General features: G+C 44.5%; 1 protein-coding gene across 1 annotated transcript; it reads right to left on the bottom strand.

Moving 5' to 3' along the window:
- LOC140208313 (uncharacterized) lies at positions 1-22,073 on the bottom strand. Its single transcript, XM_072276903.1, has 3 exons — positions 21,014-22,073; positions 2,273-2,447; positions 1-2,191 (listed from the first exon to the last, which is right to left on the bottom strand). Exons 1-3 carry the CDS (start codon positions 22,071-22,073, stop codon positions 1,018-1,020), a joined length of 2,409 nt encoding a protein of 802 aa, XP_072133004.1. The 3' UTR covers positions 1-1,017.
- Positions 22,074-22,168: the final 95 nt, after the last annotated feature.

Here is a 22,168-nt window from a genome sequence, read left to right on the forward strand (position 1 = left end):
ATTGAGGGAGTGCAGCGTAGGTTCACAAATTTAATTCCCAAGATGGTGGGACTGTCATGTGTCGAAAGATTGGAGCGACTGAGCTTGCATACACTGGAATTTAGAAGGCTGAGAGGGGATCTTATTGAAACATATAAGATTATTAAGGAATTGGAATTAAGGAATTTTTTCACCCAGATAGTGGTGGATATATCGAATGCTCTGCCCCATAAGGCTGTGGAGGCCAAGTCTCTGGATGTTTTCAAGAAAGAGATGGATAGGGCTCTTAAAGATAGTGGAATCAAAGGTTATGGGGATAAAGCAGGAACGAGGTACTGATTGTGGATGATCAGCCATGATCACAGTGAATGGCAGTGCTGGCTCGAAGGGCCAAGTGGCCTACTCCTGCACCTATTGTCTATTGTGAACCCGGTAGTGTGTCAGAACTGCAACATGCTGTGAGGTTTCACTGTTAATGTAATGGCCTCTCTGTAATGTTTCACTGCTGAGGTAATGGTTTCTCTGTAGCAGCAATGTTTATGTTATGACTAGAGACAACAGGGTTTTGGAGTGCGGGGCTATCCAATGAGAGAAATGTTGTTCTTTCTTGTGAGTCTGGAAGAGAGATTTTTGTGGTCTTTTGCTGGGGAGAGATAAAAGACATGAATGGAGAGAGTGGGCCATTTTCCTTTATTTTTTCGTTACTAACCCTATAGTCAAAGTAAGAACTACAAAGCCCAATCGTTTAATCACATATTGTGTACCGTTTGTTATTTCAGGGTACTGATTTGTAACATCAACCCAAGCGCAGCATCCACCCAAACGAGATTTCTTAAGTTTGGCCGGGCTGGGGGGCTATCACCCCCTATATTAAGCTGCTAGCCGAAGCGAGAGTTACATAAGGTTAGATGCCTGAGCGAATTGCTTCACAAGTTCATAGCAGGTGAACGGCCTCTCCCCAGTGTGAACTCAATGATGGACATTTGGTGGCGATGGCTGAGAGAATCTCTTCCCAAAGTCTGAGCAGCAGATCGGCCTCTACCCAGTATGAACTCGCTGGTGTTTCTGTAGGTTGGATGACCGAGTGAATCTCTTCCCACACACTGAGCAGGTGAACGACCTCTCCCCAGTGTGAACACGCTGGTGTCTCTGTAGATGAGACAACTGAGTGAATCCCTTCCCACAGTCTGAGCAGGTGAATGGCCTTTCTCCAGTGTGAACTCGCTGGTGACTCAGTAGTTGAGAGGACGAAGTGAATCCCTTCCCACAGTCTGTGCAGGTGAACGGCCTCTCTCCAGTGTGAACTCGCTGATGTACCTTCAGTTGAGATGAGCAAGTGAATCCCTTCCCACAGTCTGAGCAGGTGAACGGCCTCTCTCCAGTGTGAACTCTCTGATGTACCTTAAGTTGAGATGACGAGGTGAATCCCTTCCCACAGACTGAGCAGGTGAAAGGCCTCTCTCCAGTGTGAACTCGCTGATGTATCTTAAGTTGAGAGGACGAAGTGAATCCCTTTCCACAGTCTGAGCAGATGAACGGCCTCTCTCCAGTGTGAACTCGCTGATGTATCTTCAGTAGGGATGAGCAAGTGAATCCCTTCCCACAGACTGAGCAGGTGAATGGCCACTCCCCAGCATGAATTCGCCAGTGTCTCTCTAGGACAGATGACCGAGTGAATGCCTTCCCACAGTCTGAGCAGGTGAACGGCCTCTCTCCAGTGTGAACTGACTGATGTGTCAGTAGGTGGGATGACCGAGTGAATCCCTTCCCACACACTGAGCAAGTGAACGGCCTCTCTCCAGTGTGAACTCGCTGGTGTTTCTTCAGTTCAGATGACTGAGTGAATCCCTTCCCACAGTCTGAGCAGGTGAACAGCCTCTCCCCAGTGTGAACTCGCTGATGTACCTTCAGTTGGGCTGATCGAGTGAATCTTTTCCCACAGTCGGAGCAGGTGAACGGCCTCTCCCCAGTGTGAACAGACCTGTGTGCTTGTAGGTAGGATGATCGAGTGAATCCCTTCCCACACACTGAGCAGGTGAACGGCCTCTCCCCAGTGTGAACTTGCCTGTGTCTCTGTAAAACAGAGTACGAAGTGAATCCCTTCCCACAGTCTGAGCAGGTGAACGGCCTCTCCCCAGTGTGAACTCGCTGATGCACTTTCAGTTGGGATGAGCAAGCGAATCCCTTCCCGCAGTCTGAGCACGTGAATGCCCTCTCGCCGGTGTGAATTGACCGGTGTATCTGCAGGTTAAATGATTCAGTGAATCCCTTCCCACAGTCCGAGCAGGTGAACGGCCGCTCCCCGGTGTGAACTCGCTGATGTACCTTCAGTTTAGAGAAACAAGGGAATCCCTTCCCACAGTCTGAGCACGTGAACGGCTGCTCCCCAGTGTGAACTGACCAGTGTCTCAGTAGCTTATATGATTCAGTGAATCCCTTCCCACAGTCCAAGCAGGTGAACAGCCGGTCTCCAGTGTGAACTCGCTGGTGAGCCATTAGGTTAGATGACCGAGTGAATCCTTCCTTACAAATTCAGCAGATGACTAGCAATCTGCCCAGTGAGAACTAACTGGTGTGTCCACAGGTTGGAAGACTGACTGAATCCCTTCTCACACACAGAACAGTTGAATGACCTTGTCCCGGTGTGAACTTGCTGATGTACCTTCAGTTGAGATGACCGAGTGAGTCCCTCCCCACAGTCTCAGCAGGAAGGATGATCGAGTGAATCCCTTGCTCCACTTCTTAAGTATCTGGACAGAGACAGCAAAACTGTCGTGTTGTGTTCGAGATTCCCGTAGACAAATTCCTTGTCATTTTTAACCTGTAAAAATATTTACAAAATCCATCAATGGGTGTAGGACAATATTTCAGATGAGATCACTTGAGTTGTCAAGGTGTGATCTGGCATCACTCTGTTACAGTGAGGTTCAACACAAGGTGGAGAGAGAAATCATCTTCTAACTGGGCACAGTGCTGGTATCTGGAATGACCATCAAACTCTCTGATGCTCTTTCTGTCTCTATAAGAATGGGGCATTTCTGCCATCTCCAATCTGTGACCTGGCTCAGTTTGACTCTCTCCATTGGTATTATTCCCTGTTCGCACTTAGCTGCATGGGCGACTGGCCCCACAGGAACTGAAATACTCACACAAATAGCTGGCAGTGCATTCCACGCACCCACCACTCTCTGGGTAAAAAACTTACCCCTGTCATCCCCTCGGTATCTGTTTCCAAGCACCTTAAAACTATGCCCCCTCGTGTTAGCCATTTCAGCCCTGGGGAAAAAAAGCCTCTGGTTATCCACATGATCAATGCCCTCATCATCTTATACACCAAAAAAGGCTCTAAACATAAACAAGAAATTATACATTGCTTTGAGGATTTGTTGGAAGTATACAAAATTATGAGGGTACAGATAGGGTAAATGCAAGCATTTTTTTCCACTGAGGTTGGGTGAGATGACAACCAGATGTCATGGGTAAGTGGGAAAGGTGAAAATTTAACGGGAACATTTGGAAAAGCTCTTTACTGAAATGGTCGTGAGAGTGTGGAATGAGATGTCAGCACAAGTGGTGAATATGAGCTCAGTTTCACCATTTAAAAGAAATTTGTATGGGACCCTGGATGGGAAGGGTATGGATGGCGATGGTCCCGGTGCAGGAGGTTGAGTGATCGATACATCCCAAAGAAGTGGAAGCATTGGAAAGGCAGGAGGACACAACTGTGGATGAAATGAGAAGCCAAAGCCAACATAAAAGCTAAAGAGAGGGCAAACAAAAGAGCAAAAGCTATTGGGAAGCTTTTAGAAACCAACAGAAGACGACTAAAAAAAAGTTGGATGAGCTCAGGTGTGGAATTTTGATATTGTAGTCATTAATTAGTCTTGGTAGCGCCCAACAGTCTGAGGCATTTGGAGGAACAAAATATCTGGGGTCTCAATATCTCTTCAAATCCAAGGTTCTCTGCACCAGTTACCTTTCAACTTTTATTTTGACAGGTACATACAAACTAGACACCCTCAAAATTTCACTTCTGTAGGCCTCCCACTTACCAAGTACTCCTTTGCCAGAAAACAGCCTGTCCCAAACCACACTTGTCAGATCCTGTCTGATACCATCAAAATTGACCTTTCTCCAATTTAGAATCTCAACCTGTGGTGCACACCTCTCGTTTTCCGTATTTACTTTGATTCCCATGGCATTATGATCACTAATTTCTGTCACCAGCCCTGGAACATTTCCTAACAGCTCATCGCACACTTCTATGTCGGGAATTCTACGAACTGATAAAGGGCACATTTGGCAACCTCTACCCCCTTGACATCTTTTACAGTATGGGAGTCCCAGTCAATATATGGAAAGTTAAAATCACACCTTTGTTTCTTGGCATGGTCTGCAATCTCTCTACAAATTTGTTCCCCTAAATCCCTCAGACTGTTGGGTGCAACCAAGTCCCAATAATGGCTACAATATCATAATTCCCTGTCCTGAGCTCATCTGGATTTCCTATGATGCCTCTTGCATTGTGATATACACAGCTCAGCACATTCATCGCACCATGCTCAACCATTTGATTGCTGACTCTGAGGTCTGAACAACATCTGACTGGTGACAAGAAAACAGACGCTCCCTCATTGTCACAAAAACAAAGGAGCTGATAGTGGACGACGGGAGGAATGGAGACAGGCTAACCCCTATTGACATCAATGGATCTGGGGTTGAGAGGGTGAACAGCTTTAAATTCCTCAGCATAAACATCACCAAGGATCTCACATGGTCTGTACATACCGGCTGTGTTATGAAAAGAGCACAGCAGCACTTCTTTCACCTCAAAACGGTTGAAGAAGTTGGGGATGGGGCCCCAAATCCTAAGAACTTTCTGCAGGGACACAATTGAGAGCATCCTGACTGGCTGCATCACTGCCTGGTATGGGAACTGTACTTCCCTTAATCGCAGGAACCTGCAGAGTGTGGTGCGGACAGCCCAGCGCATCTGTAGATGTGAACTTCCCACTAATCAGGACATTTACAGAGACAGGGATGTAAAACGGGCCCAAACGATATTGGGGACCCAATTCACCACAACCACAAACTGTTCCTGCTGCTACCATCCAGGAAACGGTACCACAGCAAAAGGACCAACAGGCTCCGGGACATCATCTTCCACCAGGCCATCAGACTGATTAATTTATGCTGATACAATTGCATTTCTATGTTATATTGACTGTCCTATGTACAAACTATTTATTATAAATTACTATAAATTACAAATTGCACACTTAGACGGAGACATAACATAACGATCTCTACTCCTCATGTATATGAAGGACGTAAGTAATAAAGTCAATTCAATTCACCCTCTCCACTATCTGTTCTGTTAATGCTGGCTCCCATTCCCCCTACAACTCGCATGAGCAAGTCTTACCACGAGGATATTCGTCCCCTCTTGTTCTGTTCCCCTAACTAACGAATCTCCTATCACCCCCTTGACTTTCCTCTGCCAGGTAATCCCCCGCAAGTTTCTAAAGTGGTCCACCCGTTGTTGTGTTGGATAGCAATAACAGTACTCTGTGATTGCTATTTAAACTCATTCCCCTTCCTGCCTCTCACCCAGTTTCCTGTGTCCTGCACTTTGGGTGTAACTCACCTCTCTTCATGTCATATCTATTACGTCCTCCAACTCCTGGATGATCCAGAATTCTCCCATTTCAAGTTCCAATTCTGTAAAGTGCAGGGTTACAAGCTGCAGCTGGATGCACATCTTGTAGGTGAGGGCATCAGGGACACCGGATGTCTTCCCACCTTCCCACCAATGTCCCCTCTAATTTGTAATGACCAGTGTGCACATAAATCTTGTACTGTCCATTTTTTTTACACAGTGACAACATGTGCACAGTGAATTTTATATAGAGAGACAGTCATTTTAACAGCTAGCAAATCACTGTCGATAAGAACTTTGATGTCCTCTGGGTTTGATCGAGTTCATCTGCACTCTCACACAACCTATGCAGCAGGCCTGTAACGGGTAATGAAGGATTTTCTCACCAGAGCTTTTGCACATCATCCATATGTCACTTGCTTGCTAAATTATGCTTTAAAAAGTCAAGATTTCCAAATATCACTCCACTTCTTCCCACTTGCGAATTCTCCAGCAACTTTTTCATCACCACAATACACACAGGTGACACCAGTTTCTGTATTGTACACAAATATTTCCCCTGAACCCTCCCCCAGGTGACTGACGGTGGTGAACTCAGTGATGGCAATGCCAATGAACATGAAGGGAAGGGCAGTAGTCTGTCTCATTGGAGTCTGGCACATTTGTGATGTGAAAGCTACTTGTTGCCCAGGACAAAGGTGTTTGATATCATTATGTACCCAGAGAGAATGGGTCAAAACACGTCCCTGTCATTTGGAACCTGATCCTTTGATCGCTCTTTTCGGTATTTCTCGAGACTCTGACAAGCATTTGATCCTGGCTAAACGATGAACATTGTCTTTTCTCTCTCTTTCAGCTGGACGTGCAGTACTCCTTAAGTGGAGAGATGTAGTTCCCCCTACCCATGTTCGATGGCTCAGGGATATTATGTCTTGTTTGGATCTTGAAAAGATATTAATAGCAAAAGGATAGTGTGGGATAAAATTGATCCCTTAGAGAATCAGAGTGGATGGGTATGTGCGGAGCCGAAAGAGATGGGGGAGATTTTGAACAATTTCTTTTCTTCGGTATTCACCAAGGAGAAGGATATTGAATTGTGTAAGGTAAAGGAAACAAGAAGGGTAGTTATGGAAAGTATGATGATTAAAGAAGAGGAGGTACTGGTGCTTTTAAGGAATATAGAACTGGATAAGTTTCTGGGTCCAGACAGGATATTCCCTAGAATCCTTGAGGGAAGTTAGTGTGGAAATGACAGGGGCTCTGACAGAAATATTTCAAATGTCATTGGAAATGAGAATGGTGCTGGAGGATTGGCTTATTGCTCATGTTGTTCCATTGTTTAAAAAGGGTTCTAAGAGTAAACCTAGCAATTATCCGCCTGTGAGTTTGACGTTAGTGGTGGGGAAATTGATGGAAAGTATTCTTAGAGATGGTATATATAATTATCTGGATAGACAGGGTCTGATTAGGAACAGGTAACATGGATTTGTGCGTGGAAGGTCATGTTCGACAAATCTTATTGAACTTTTTGATGAGGTTACTAGGAAAGTTGATGAGGATAAAGCGGTGGATGTTGTCTATATGTACTTCAGTAAGGCCTTTGACAACGTTGCACATGGAAGGTTAGTTAAGAAGATTCAATCGTTAGGCATTAATATCGAAGTAGTAAAATGGATTCAGCAGTGTCTGGATGGGAGACGCCAGAGACGATAACTGTGTCTCAGATAGGAGGATGGTGTCTAGTGGTGTGCCTCAGGGATCTGTACTGGGTCCAATGTTGTTTGTCATATATATTAATGATCTGGATGGTGAGGAGGTAAATTGGATTAGTAAGTATGCAGATGATACTAAGATAGGTGGAGTTGTGGATCATGAAGAAGGTTTTCAAAGCTTGCAGAGAGATTTAGGCCAGTTAGAAGAGTGGGCTGAAAGATGGCAGATGGAATTTAATGCTGATAAATGTAAGGTGTTACATTTTGGTAGGACTAATCAAAATAGGACATACATGGTAAATGGTAGGGCATTGAAGAATGCAGTAGAACAGAGGGATCTGGGAATAATGGTGCATAGTTCCCTGAAGGTGGAATCTCATGTGGATAGGGTGGTGAAGAAAGCTTTTGGTATGCTGGCCTTTATAAATCAGAGCATTGAGTATAGGAGTTGGGATGTAATGTTGAAATTGTATAAGGCATTGCTAAGGCCAAATTTAGAGTATTGTGTACAGTTCTGGTCACCGAATTATGGGAAAGGTGTCAATGAAATTGAGAGAGTAAAGAGAAGATTTACTAAAATGTTGCCTGGGTTTCATCTCCTAAGTTACAGAGAAAGGTTGAACAAGTTAGGTCTTTATTCTTTGGAACGTAGAAGGTTGAGCGGGGACTTGATAGAGGTGTTTAAAATTATGAGGGGAATAGATAGAGTTGATGTGGATAGGCTTTTTCCATTGAGATTGGAGGAGATTCAAACAAGAGGACATGAGTTGAGAGTTAAAGGGCAAAAGTTTAGGGGTAACATGAGGGGGAACTTCTTTACTCAGAGAGTGGTAGCTGTGTGGAACGAGCTTCCAGCAGAAGTGGTTGAGGCAGGTTCGATGTTGTCATTTAAAGTAAAATTGGACAGCTATATGGACAGGAAAAAAATGGAGGGTTAAGGGCTGAGTGCAGGTCAGCGGGACGAGGTGAGAATAAGAGTTCAGCACGGACTAGAAGGGCCGAGATGGCCTGATTCCGTGCTGTAATTGTTATAAGCGTATACGGTTACTATTCACTTTTTAATTCAGATATAAAGTTCCATAAGGTGTGGGGACCTTTTCTTGGATATTTTCATAATTCTCACCTAGATTGACAGGTGTATTTTTTTCTTCCCTTGATAGTCAGATCCTGCATTTCCAGCTTTCTTTGATTCTTTGTTTAGTTAGCAGGCTGCTTTTTTTATTATTCATTTCTCTTTTTCCTACAATATATAGATCTGGGGTGATAAAAGTTTATCTCAAATGTCCTCTTAAATATTTATACTTATAATGTAATGGTTGGCTTGGAGTTGGATCGTGGGAGGGTTGGGTGCTTTCCTTTCTAACTTTTCATTTTTAATATGGGTGACTTGCTCATTTGTTAAGATGTGTATTATTGCTATTTTTGTCTGTATTGCAATGATCCTTCTATTTACACTATTGATTTTTTTCTTCGACACTGTAGTTTGTAGAAAACTTAAAAAAAAATTAAAAAATCATGACCTCACGGGTAGAAAAGTCCAGAACAAGAGGGGGTGGAACAAGCAACAGACACAAAATGCTGGAGGAACTCAGCAGGCCAGGCAGCATCTATGGAAAAGAGTACTAATGCTGAGTTCCTCCAGCAATTTGTGTGTGTTGCTCGGATTTCCAGCATCTGCAGATTTTCTCTTGTTTGTGACTGGAGGCAGAACAAAGGTGATTTTCACAACAGCTGATGTAAAAGATTTTGTTCCCTTTCTCCGAGTTCCCGATCCTTGCATTTAGACAGCTGGAGCTCAGCTCTGTCTGAGAGACCCATCGGTTCCCATTCCCTCATCAGCCGGAAGCTCCCCGGGGCCCGTGTACGGATGGTGGGGCTGAGAGAGAGGGAAGAGAGCAGGACTGTCCCGGGATTGCGGGTCACGGAGTCCGGAGTCACAGCATTGTCCCGAGATTCTCACTTACCTGCAGCCGTGATCCCGAGGCCTTTGTGTACTGCGCGCATGCGTGATATTCATCAACCTTCACGCCTGCGCATATGATCGATGCTTCAGCGCCGGCGAAATTTATAACGCAATGCTTTATGGGTAATCACGGTGCCATTAACAGTTTTTTCAAACACTGGTTCCATGTCCATATCTCAGTTTTTTAGTGTCTGTATAGAAAACTCAGCAGCTGTTTTAACGCAGAAAACGGCTCCAATAAACAATATACTCAGTATCGAAGTGTATCTAATGCCAAAGTACAACCCTCTTACAAAGGCAGGTATAAAACACAAGAAATTCTGCAGTTGCTGGAAATACGGAGACGCACACACACAAAATGCTGGACGAACTCTGCTGTTAGGGCAGCAACTAAGCAGAGGAGCACATAGTCTAGGAATTCTGAAGGAGCTCGGCCTACACGTTGTCTGTTTATTCCTCTCCACATTTGCTGCCTGATCTGCTGATTTCCTCCAGTGTTTTGCATTTTTTAAAAAATCAGGTTCCAAATGTTTCTGTTCTTTCATCTGCAGGCACATCTTTTTGGCCTGATTCCTCTTCCTACTCCTCCTCGTAAACTCTAGACTCCATATCTCTCTGGAGCCCCAAAGCACTGACTCATGCTGGCAACACTTTGGTTTCCGACTCTGCTCCATCGAAGATTCACTCACTAGTCTGCTGTCAGACTTTAGAGGCGCATTGCAACAGCCCAGCTGTCTGAGGCACAGTCCTTTGAAACGAGTGAAAATGTCCCAAAACGTTCAAAAGATCAGGGAAGAAGGAGTTTAACCACCTTCGGCCGGACCACTGGGGAACGTCAAAACCACAGGGAGCTCATCATCTTATTCAGTCTGGAGAAAAACATGCAGGAAATTCATGCAGGTGGAGAAGGTGATGAGAGCCATTGGTTGTGCGAATAGCCAGAGGCTTTTTCCCAGGACGGAAATTGCTAACACAAGGGGTAAGTTTAAAGTAAGTAGTTGCAAGGGAGATGTCAGTGGTAAGATTTTTTTACACAAAGAGTGGTGGGTGTGTGGAATGCACTGCCGGTGACAGTGGTAGAGGCGGATACAATAGGGTCCTTTAAGAGAACCTCAGATAGGTACATGGAGCTTCGGAAAATAGAGAGCTATGAGGTAGGGTAATTCTAGGCGTTTTCTAGAGTAGGTTACATGGTCGGCACAACACTGTGGGCCGAAGGGTCTGTAATGTCCTGTAGGTTTCTATGATTCTATGACATTCAAGGGAAATCTCTTCTCCCACGGACTGGTGACTAGTTGCAATCTGTCATCACAGAGACAGTGAGAGGGGGACGGCAGGGATGGATTAATAAAATACTGATATGGAACAGAAACATGGGCAGGGATCAGATGGGCCGAGTGGCCTCTCTAGTGTACAATGTGAGTGTGGTAGAGACAGTAAGCACCTAGGACACGGAATTTGATAGAGAACTGATTTATCTTTCACAGATCCACAATATTAAACACCAGTCTAGTTTAAGGCTAACATCAGCAGAACAGACTCCTCCAATGCTCAGTGACCACTAGGCAAGGATCAGGCCGACCGAGCCCCAGGAATTCGCACCGCCCCTTTAGATATACTCCAGGGCACGAAGGAATCCGTGCCCAGACTCGGGACAAGTTTACAGGTAACCAATCTGAAGAGGAACAAAGGTTCATGGATATTTACTTAGATACCTGCAAAGTCTCAGGGAGAATTAATTAGAAGCATCCATGGATAATTGCACCGTGATTGTCAACTATAGAAGACACAACTCTAACATATAAAAATCCCCAAAGCGCAACAACACATTTGAGTTACAATTCATAAAACTCAGAGAACTGACAAACAAAACAGCAAAGAAAAAAAAAGAGACCTGAGAATACTCTACCTCCGACACGAGGGTGCGACAAATCCCATCCCACCGTGGCTGCATCTGATGGCCCAGTACTGTCCGGAATGTCCTTTGGAATTCTGAATTAAGGACAGGATCCAAAATATTCCTCCCGAACTAGCAAGATGATCCTCGGTAGTGAGGGGCGGGGGGGGTGGGGGGGGCGGTGGCGGTGTGGTGGCGCGGAGGGAAAGGCATGTGAGTCTTCCGATTCGGGGCCAAATAGGGACAAGGTAAAAGTTTAAATCCCGATAGGCGGGGTGAATTTTTAGAGAAGAAGGAGGATGTGATATATATGTTGCCGGGACAGTTTTCCTTGTGACTTTAAAGAGGCCGATAAAGCGAGGGGCTAGTTTTCGCGATTCAGGTTTGAGTGGACAAACAGAGACCCGCTAATCAATATTGAAAGAGGGGCCAAACCGCCTTTGTCTGTTGGCCTTGGCCTGCTGCCGGGCTGAACTTTCTTTCAGAATCCTTTGCCCTTGAGACACCTTTAAACAAATTATTCTGCGGAGGGCAACCCGACCTCTAATTCCTGATCAGGAGACAGAGCGAGGCAGAAACTCAATTTGACACTCGAAAGGGGTCATACCCAGTGGTGAATGCTGAAGGGTGCTGTGGGCGAACTCGGCCAAGATTAAATGGTTACTCCAAGAGGAGAGAGGCAGAGAAGAACCTGCTCCAGGTCTTGGTTCGTCTTCTCAGCCTGTCCATTAGTGTGAGGGTAGAAGCCTGAGGAATGACAGGAGGTAGCCCCAAGCAGCCTGCAATGTGCTTGACGGAGATTGGAGGTGAATCAGGACCTCGGTCCAAAACAACATCTGTGTGAAAACCTTCATATGAAAACTTGTCTGTGAGAAGTCGTGCGTCTATCAGGAGAATGGGAGTTTATTTCGAAGAATGTATCTACAGGCCTTGAAGAACTTATAGAACACAATAAAATAGTGGTAAAGGAATGTGATGGGGACAGGCAGATAATGATATCTACAGAATGGTGAGACCGCGGAGTGAAGATATGGGTAGATCTTGTAGAGAAACTCGGCTCATCCCAAAACCCCCTGCATTTACCAGGCCCGGATGGTTTCGTTCAGAAACGTTGACAAATTGTTTTTCCTTTCAGATTGTGCCTGACCCAGTCCTCCAAGAGATGTCAGCTGCTATAGAAATCTTGGCATTTGCCTGGATGTTGCGTCCGGCAGCAGGTCCAGTACTTTAGGAAGTACACGGAAGTCAGCCTGGATACTTGAGAAGCGGAGTTTACCCTGAGTACAAACACAGTTCAGGTCTGATTTTACCAACAACTTAAAACATTTGAGTTGGTGTCAATAAGACGACCTGCTGGTGGAGGCTTTGTGGTCTGAGAGGGAGAGACTGACGGTGACTGGAACATCAGGACATGTCTCACAGAGAACCAGTGGCTGTGATTTGGATGGAGCTCTCTCATACTCTGATGGCGATGGGTTTACCAGGACCCTACAAAGGTAACTGCGTACACAGATGACGGGCGATTTATGTGTAGATATCGAAACGATACAAGAAACAAAGTTAACGAGATGGTCCAAGTGATAGTCAGCGCGAAGAAGGTAAGACCATGAGATACAGGCGCAGGATTACTCCATTTGGCCATCGAGTCTGCTCCACCATTTCATCATGGCTGATCCAATTTTCCTTTCAGCACCAATCTCTTGCCTTCTCCCCGTATCCCTTCCTGCCCCGAACTATGAAAAATCTATCACTTGCTGCCTTGAATATCCCTAAAAACATGGCCTCCGCAGTGGTGACTGGCAAGGATTTCCACAAACGCACCGCTCTCTATCTAAAAAAAATCCATCCTCTTTACCGGACTTGAAGGGCGGTCCTCTATTCTGAGGTTGTGTCCTCTGATCCTGGACTCTCTCCCCGGAGAAAACATCCTTTCCGCATCCACTCTGTCAAGGCCTTTCACCATTCGATAGGTTTCAATGAGGTCACCCTTATTCTTCTGAATTCCAGTCAGTACAGGCTCAGAGCCGTCCAATGCTTGTCATAGGACAAGACGTTCAATCCTGGAATCATTTTCGTGAATGAAACCCTTTTTAGCTTCAACACGTCTTTTCAGGGTAATGTGCCCAAAACTGCTCACAATACTCCAACTGAGGCCTTTCCAGTGCTGCGGAAAGTCTCGGCATTAAACTAGGTGGATCAGTGACCTCTTCCTGTATCGTTAACTGAGTCAATTCACTGATGTCAGGGCTGACCAAAGTGTGATCACCTCTCTTTCTCTCCCTTTTCCCATTCGGAATTAGATAAACCTCACTTCTTATCGCCTTAGTAACATAGAAACATAGAAATCATACAGCACAATTCAGGCCCTTCGGCCCACAAGGCTGTAACGAACATGTCCCTACCTGAGAATTACCTAGGCTTACCCATAGTCATCTATTCTTCTGAGCTCCATGTATCCATCCAGGAGTCCCTATCATTTCCGCCTCCACCACAGCTGCCGGCAGCCAATTCCACGCGCTCACCACCCTCTGCGGAAAAGAATCTTACCCCTGATATCTCCTTTGTACCTACTTCCAAGCCCCTTAAAATAATGCCCTCTCGTGTTCAGTCCTGGGAAAAAGCCTCTGACTGTCCACATGATCAATGCCTCTCATTATCTTTCAACCAATTTAAATTCAATCTAACACAACCCTCCTGCATCCGAATCAGAACCAGGTTTCATATCACAGGCATTTGTCGTGAAATTTGTTAACTTTTCGGTAGCAGTAAAATGAAATACAGGATAAATAAATATAGAGGGGAAAAAAACTGAGTTACAGGTGGCGGAGGGAAAGAAGCTGTTCCTGAATCGCTGAGCGTGAGCTCCCTCCCGATGGTAACACTGTGCAGCGCGCATGTCCTATTGGTGGGCAACTTGAATGATGGACGCCCCTGTTACAAGGATCATCCCTTGTAATAATGATCAGAGAGGTACAGAGAATCTGTATTTACCAACAAGTAAATTTTATTATTTCAACTATAAAGCACGTAGGTTCACACGCTATCTACCTGTGTGCATTCTACTAGAACCCCTGACACTCCATGAGCAGTCAATGAAGAGAAAAGGTATCACCCGGGAAAGGATTCTACGGCTGGCCTCGTGATCCCGATCTCCACGTGTCCGTGGGGTCCTCCCTATTCAGGATGGTTGGTCTCTGGCTGCTGGAGAGTTATCGCCCCTGTCTATTTGGAGCTCCTGAGTCTTATACTGCCCCTCACAAACTGAACCACTGGATCTCTGTCCTGACCTACCTGGGTCACCTTCTCACTGCTCATTGTACAGGGCAACAGCCAACGTTGTTTCATGGCTCCGCCCACCCCAGCCTTGTGTATTTGGGTCTTTACATCCAGTTTAATGAGGCAGCCCAGGCAGACAGAGGCAACCAAACGAGGCTACAGATTGCTTGTTTGGTAGGTCCGGCATTTTGCATAATCAGTATCCACTCCTCTGAGAACGGTCTCAGGTCTATTGTTCTGATTAGATTGTCCCGGAGTCAGGAGTCAGTACAGAGTCCACGCCCTTTACATAACAAACGTATGCTTGTTTAGGAATGGTCTCAGGATTAGCAGATGATCACCTGAAGCTTCCTGTGTCTACATTCACCCTGTGTCTTTCTCGGGTTAGCTGTCGTCTGAATGCTCCAGGGTGGATGCTCTGATTAGATTATCCAAGAGCAAGAGTCAATTCAGAGTCCACAAAATGGGGGGAGACAGAGAGAACTGGTTTGTCTGCTTCCCCTGACCTTGATCAGACTGTAGTTTCCTCTGGACAACAGGGTGTTTTATGAGCCCTGCCATGCGTCATGGACAGTGTCTTTCTCGGGTCAGCTCCAGGGTGGATGGTGGAGGGTTTTACAGAGATGGCGAGTGCTGTCGGGGTTGGAGAGGTTTACAGAAATGGGGAGTGATGTAGGGGTTGGGAGGGTTTTCTTTATTTAATGTTATTTTTTATTTGGATAAGGTATTTTAAGTATTACACAAACTTGTTTTTACATATAAAACCTTTTCCATGTTTATATATATATAAATCTATATATATTTATATATTCACAAGTACACACTGAGATGATATAAAAATAATTAGGCACTTAAATAGATATTTACGTGCAGTTGTAATTCCACTCTATTAAACTAAATAATAATAATAGTTGTTAAAATAGTAATAATAGTGTATGAATAATAATCTCCATGTATCTCTTCTGGTCCATTTCTTTCTGGTTCAAAATATTGTGTGTAACCCCATGTAGCTTCCTTCGTAGGTGTTAATGTTTGTTCCTACCCACAAACATACTTATCCAATCTCTGTGTACTTATTTACTTCATTTCATCATATTTTTTCTCAAATCTTTTTCTTTGCTTGTGTTAATTCCTCATTTTCCAGAAATAGAACAGTGAACATTCGAACCAAGGGAGCTTACGTTAACACTATTACTATGTTGATAGGGAAGGCAGTCTAAACCATTAGGAGAGTCATCTAAAAGTCTGCTCGCTTTGGGGTTATAAATTCAATCCATTTATTCCAAATATGATAATTATTTTCTTTTTGAATTCTTTTTGAAGGTACCTAAAAAAGTGATTGTGTTCCAGGCCATGTTTGTCCTACAGGGATTGAAAACTTCGTAATACTTTAGTGTGTGAATGAGATGTAGGTTGTAAGACCTTTCTCTATCCATAGTTCAAATCTTTTATCTCCTCTGCTGGGAAGGAATGTGGTATCATCAGCACACCATCTGAAAAGTGTTAACATGTTATAGATTCCACATGAATTAGCCACCTTCTGCCATACTTTTAGTGTGACATTTATCCAGCTATTTTTAACTTTTCCAATTGGGTCATCAATCCTTTGTTCGCAATTGAGTCCTGTAGAGGAAAACTGTCAATCAATCCAAATTCTATTTCCTTCCACCTAGCCTTCTATCCCTTATTACACCAATATAACAGAGGGGTTATCTGTGAAGCATAAAAATAATTTCTCAAGCAAGGAAGTGCTATACCTCCTCCTTCCTTTCCTAACTGGAAGGTGTTAAATCCGATTCTAGGTTTCTTTCCTTGTGAAATAAGGCGGGAAATCCTTTTGTCCCATTTCCTGAATTGATTATCGTCTACCTCCACAGGTAAAGTCCGGAAAAGGTAAAGTAAGCGACGGAGAATATTCATTTTTATGGTAATTATCCTTGAATTTAAACTTAAAAAGGGGCTAAGATTCCATCTATGTGGAAGGGTTTTCACAGATGGCCCGGGCTGTTTGGAAGCTTCTTGACCACTCTGGAAATGTTCTTTACTGGTAGTACCAAAATGGCATTGTTGTCTGTGACAAACGAAACCCGTATTGTATCAGAGTGTTTTGCTAACAATGTTCGTGCATCACTATGCTACATGAACCTGAGTCCCTGGCTGTAGACCGCAGTCCCAACACTGCATTCCATCTGCCACTTCATTGTCTGTTCTCCAAACCTGTCCGAGTCCTTCATTAGACACCCGCTTTACTCTAAGGTAGAATTGATGGTTTGGTGACCAGCTTTGCCCGGCACCTATCTTCGTATTAACTGCAAAGCTGGTCACCAAGCCATCAATTCTGTCATCCAGATCGTTGATATCTAACACGAAAAAAAGCGGTCTCAATACTGATCCCAGCGGAATGTCATTGTTTACTAGCAGCAAACAGAATAGGCTCGCATTGTTCTGAGTCTTTGCCTGCTGCCAGTAAACCACTCTTCGATTGATTGTAGTATCTTTCCTGTAATACTATGAGCTGTGACCTTGTTCAGCAGGCTCATGGGAGCAAGACCTTGTTAAAGACCATCTGGAAATCCAAGCAAACAACATCCACTGCCTCTCCTTTGTCTATCCTGCCTGTTATTTCATCAAAGAGTTCCAACAGATTTCCGAGACAAGATTTTCCCTCCAGGAAACCATGAGGAATTTGGCCTACTTTATCGTGTGCCACGTACCCCGAAAAATCATCCTTAATGGACTCCAACCACTGACGTCAGAAACTGTCATATAATATCCTTTCTTCTGCTTCCCTCCCTTCTTAAAGAATGGAATGACATTTGCAACTTTCTAGCTCGCCAGAACTATTCCCAAGTCTAGTGATACTTGAAAGGTCATGACCCATTCTTTAAGATAAACACGAGGGGGGACTTCTTCCCTCAGAGCTGGTGAGAATGTGGAACGGGCTGCCAGAGCAAGTGGCAGGGGCGATTTCAACATTTAAGCAAAGTTTGGATGGGTGCATGGATGGAAGGGAATGGAGGTTGCTGGATGAATACTTTGGCACAGACTAGATTGTCATGTTCTATGACTTTAATGTCTTCACAATCTCTTCACCTACCATTTTCTGAACACTGGGGTGTACATTGTCTGGTCCAGGAGTTTTACCTACCTCCAGGCCTTTCAGCTTCCAAAGCAAATTTTCTCCTTAGTAATAGTATATATACCCACTTCTACCCCGATACACTTGAAGTATTGGCATTTGGGGGGTGGAGATGAAGTGAGAGAAACAAATGTAAGCAGGATGGGGAATTAAGCAAAATATCTCCTAAGAACATATTTTCTTTTCATTTCATTTTTAAAATCTTTTTATTGATATATAATCTTCTACAACTATAAAATGCAAAAGTTCAACAAATTAGTATATATAATTAATAAAGCTGAAGAAAAAAGCTTGTATATGCTAATGAAAAAAAACTTAGAAAAAGGGAAAAAGAGAACCCCAACTAATGAAAAAAATACCCACGAACTACTAAAAAAACATTAGGAACCAACACCCGGAGCATTACGTCTTGCAATTATATATAAAAGATTCTTTTTAAAACAACAACAACAACTGCCAAATCACATTTATATAACATAAAATTGGAAGGAAACTATATAAATAAATTCATATTAAATGATAATATTTGGCAAAGGAGCCCCACTTTCTCTCAAAATCGAATCGGGGATCAAAATATTTTCCTTAACGAAACTAATTATTTCGGAAAAATATCTTGGTCCCATTCTGAAATGGAACTTTACAAAGAAAAATAAGAGCGGAAAAGACAAATTTAGAAAACAGTATCTGCACTGAAACAGACTTGGATCAACACTACCTAGGACAGAAGGAGGACAAGGAATTACAGACATTAAAAACTTACACAACAGTCAGATAAAACTCCTAAATATATATTTTCTTCTAAAATAAGCAGGATTCAGCACTCCATGCAAGCATAAGCAATTGTGATGGAAGTACACACCAGAAAACTTAAATGAGAGGCCTACTCAGAAAAATGAATCACCAGTATTGAAGAAAATGTTAACCAGTGGAATGATTATGACCCTCCATGGAAGACACCCCAATGATCTGAGCAGATAAGATGTTCGTCAAGGAAGCATCGAACGCCCGACTCTGAGTGGAAGACGTCTTCACAGAAAGAGAGGTACCTTGCAGAAATACAGGACAGAGTGGTTAATGTAAAAATTAACAAAGATACATAAAAGAGTAACAAACAAGGTGATGAATGCAGAAAATGCCAAGACATACCAGACACAGTCCGACACTTTCCAGGATCCTGCAGCAGTTTAACTCAATCTGATTACTTACAAAGGTACAATCAAGTGGCAAATATCATTCACCAAAATCTTGCTTCAAGTGTCATAATGGGGGACGCTGGGAACGGTCCCAAAAGCATGACACAGGCACTGAAGTATGAGGGAACAGGAATGGACAAAACTAAATGACGGGACAGGACGCAGACTAGGAGTAGGCACAGGAACACAGATAATCAATACACTTTTGCAGATAAGACAATCCTTAAAACCATCGGGATGTTACAGGATAAACAAGCAGGAACAACTCCCTCAATTGATAAAACCATTTCAAAACACACATGTGCCTCGATCAATGGAGCACCTCACCACAGGCATTGTTTGTGTCATCAGTCAGACAACGGAATTATTTTCTCTGTCAATCAGCTTCCAAATGTTGCTACTCTGTCATTCGTTGCCACACCCCGCTGCTGATTTCCTTCTCCTCATCATACGTTCTTACCCCGACCATCGTCCAAAGCCCCAAACTCTGCCCTGTGCGGACCCGCCTCTGGTTTCTGACCCTGCTCCGTTGAATATCCAACTGATGGTTTCCCATTCTGCTTTCAGTCTTTAGAGGACAGTGGTGTTTTCTAACAACCCTTCAGAAGCAGGGAAAATGACCCACATGTGGAAATGAGCCCTGAATAAGGAGGTTAACTCCCAATGTCATTCTTTCTCAGCCCAGAGATTAGAGGGGCGATGAACATGTCAGACAGAACTGCAGTCAGCTCGACTTCTTCAGTCTGCAGAAAATTCAAGGGAAACCTCTTCACCCACAGTGGTGACTGTTTGGAACCCATCTCCACAGGGGGAGCGAGAGATGAACAACAGGGGAGGATTTAAAAAGGACTATCGTGAAACTGAATTACTGGCAGGGTCCAGACGGCCCGAGTTGACTCTCTATTGTACACTGGTTGTGTTATAAATTTACTAAGTACCAGAGACAGAGTTTAAAATAGAACTGATTTATTTGTCTCCGATACAGAATATTAAACTCCAGTCCCATTAAAGGTGATTGTGCAGCAGAAGAAACTCCTCCCATGCCCAGTGACCAGGGTGCAGAACTGGATGTGGTGATAATTGCAGAGTTCAGCACTGACTGTCATTGTCGAAATTGCATTCAGCAACGGTGATGGACAAATATCCAGCATGCAGCTTATTCAAACTTTCTCTCCAGTGTGAACCCGGTAATGTATCCCAGTGTAACATGTTGTAAGGTTTCACTGCTCATGTAACGGCCTCTGTGCAATGTTTCACTGCCGAGGTAATGGTTTCTCTGTAGCAGCAATGTTTGGATTAGGAATAAAGATAACAGGGATTTGGAGTGCGGGGCTATCCAATGACAGAAATGTTCATCCTTGTGAGTCTGGAAGGGAGATTTTCGTGGTCTTTTGCTGGGGAGAGACGAGAAGATGTGAATGGAGAGAGTGGGCCATTTTTCTTCTTTTTTTGTTTACTTCACGAACCATACAGTCAAAATAAGAGTTATAAAGCTCAATTGTTTAATCGCATACTGTGTACTGTTTGTTATTTCAGGGTACTGATTTGTAACAGGGGACACATTGCGCAGCATCCACCCAAACGAGATTTCTTAAGTTTGGCCGGGCTGCGGGGCTATCACCCCCTATATTAAGCTGCTAGCCGACTCGAAGTTTACATAAGGTTAGATGACTGAGTGAATCGCTTTTCACATTCAGAGCAGAAGAACAGCAACTCCCCGGTGTGAACTTGGTAGTGTGTCATAAATATAGATAACTGAATGAATCCTTTACCACATTCAAAGCAAGTGAACGGCCTCTCCCCTGTGTGAATTCAATGATGCACATTTGGCTCATTTGGCTGAGAGAATCTCTTCCCAAAGTCTAAGCAGGTGATCAGCCTCTACCCTGTGTGAACTGACCAGTGTCCTTGTAGGTTGGATGACTGAATGAATCCTTTCCCACAGTCTGAGCAGGTGGACGGTGTCTCCCCAGTATGAACTCGCTGATGTACTTTCAGATTGGATGACGAAATGAATCCCTTCCCACAGACTGAGCAGGTAAATGGCCTCTCCCCAGTGTGAACTCGCTGATGTTCCTTCAGTTGAGATAATTTAATGAATCCTTTCCCACAGACTGAGCAGGTGAATGGCCAATTCCCTGTGTGGGCTGCGTGGTGTGTCAGTAGGTGAAGTGACTGATTGAATCCCTTCCCACAGACTGAGCAGGTTAATGGCCACTCCCCGGTATGAACTGACTGGTGTCTCAGTAGTTGAGAAGACAAACTGAATCCCTTCCCACAGTCCGAGCAGGTGAACGGCCGCTCCCCTGTGTGAACTCGCTGATGTACCTTCAGATTGGATGACGAAATGAATCCCTTCCCACAGACTGAGCAGGTGAACGGTCTCTCCCCAGTATGAACTCGCTGATGTACGTTCAGGTGGGATGAAGAAATGAATCCCTTCCCACAGACTGAGCAGGTGAACGGTCTCTCCCCAGTGTGGACTCGTTCATGTACCTTCAGTTCAGATGACTTAATGTATCCTTTCCCACAGACTGAGCAGGTGAACGGCCATTTCCCTGTGTGGGCTGCGCGGTGTGTCAGTAGGTGAAATGACTGATTGAATCCCTTCCCGCAGACTGAGCAGGTGAACGGCCTCTCCCCAGTGTGGACTCGCTGATGTACCTTCAGTTGAGATGAATTAACGAATCCTTTCCCACAGACTGAGCAGGTGATTGGCCACTTCCCGGTATGAACTGACTGGTGTCTCAGTAGTTGAGATAACAAAGTGAATCCCTTCCCACAGTCTGAACAGGTGAACGGCCGCTCCCCTGTGTGAACTCGCTGATGTACCTTCAGATTGGATGTCGAAATGAATCCCTTCCCACAGTCTGAGCAGGTGAACGGCCTCTCCCCAGTGTGAACTCGCTGATGTACCTTAAGTTGAGATGATGAAGTGAATCCTTTCCCACAGTCTGAGCAGTTGAACGGCCTCTCCCCAGTGTGAACACGCCGATGTACCTTAAGTTGAGATGACGAAGTGAATCGTTTCCCACAGTCTGAGCAGTTGAACAGCCTCACCCCAGTGTGAACTCGCTGATGTACCTTCAGATCGGATGACTGAATGAATCCCTTCCCACAGTCTGAGCAGGTGAACGGCCTCTCCCCGGTGTGAACTCGCTGATGTACCTTTAGCTTAGATGAACAAGTGAATCCCTTCCCACAGTCCGAGCAGCTGAACGGCCGCTCCCCGATGTGAACTCGCTGGTGAGCCATTAGGTCAGATGACTGAGTGAATCCTTCCCCACAAATTCAGCAGATGACCAGCCTCTGCCCAGTGTGAACTGACTGGTGTGTCCACAGGTGGGATG

This window comes from Mobula birostris, chromosome 13 (assembly GCF_030028105.1).
Source record: "Mobula birostris isolate sMobBir1 chromosome 13, sMobBir1.hap1, whole genome shotgun sequence".
Classification (NCBI taxonomy): Eukaryota; Metazoa; Chordata; class Chondrichthyes; order Myliobatiformes; family Myliobatidae; genus Mobula; species Mobula birostris.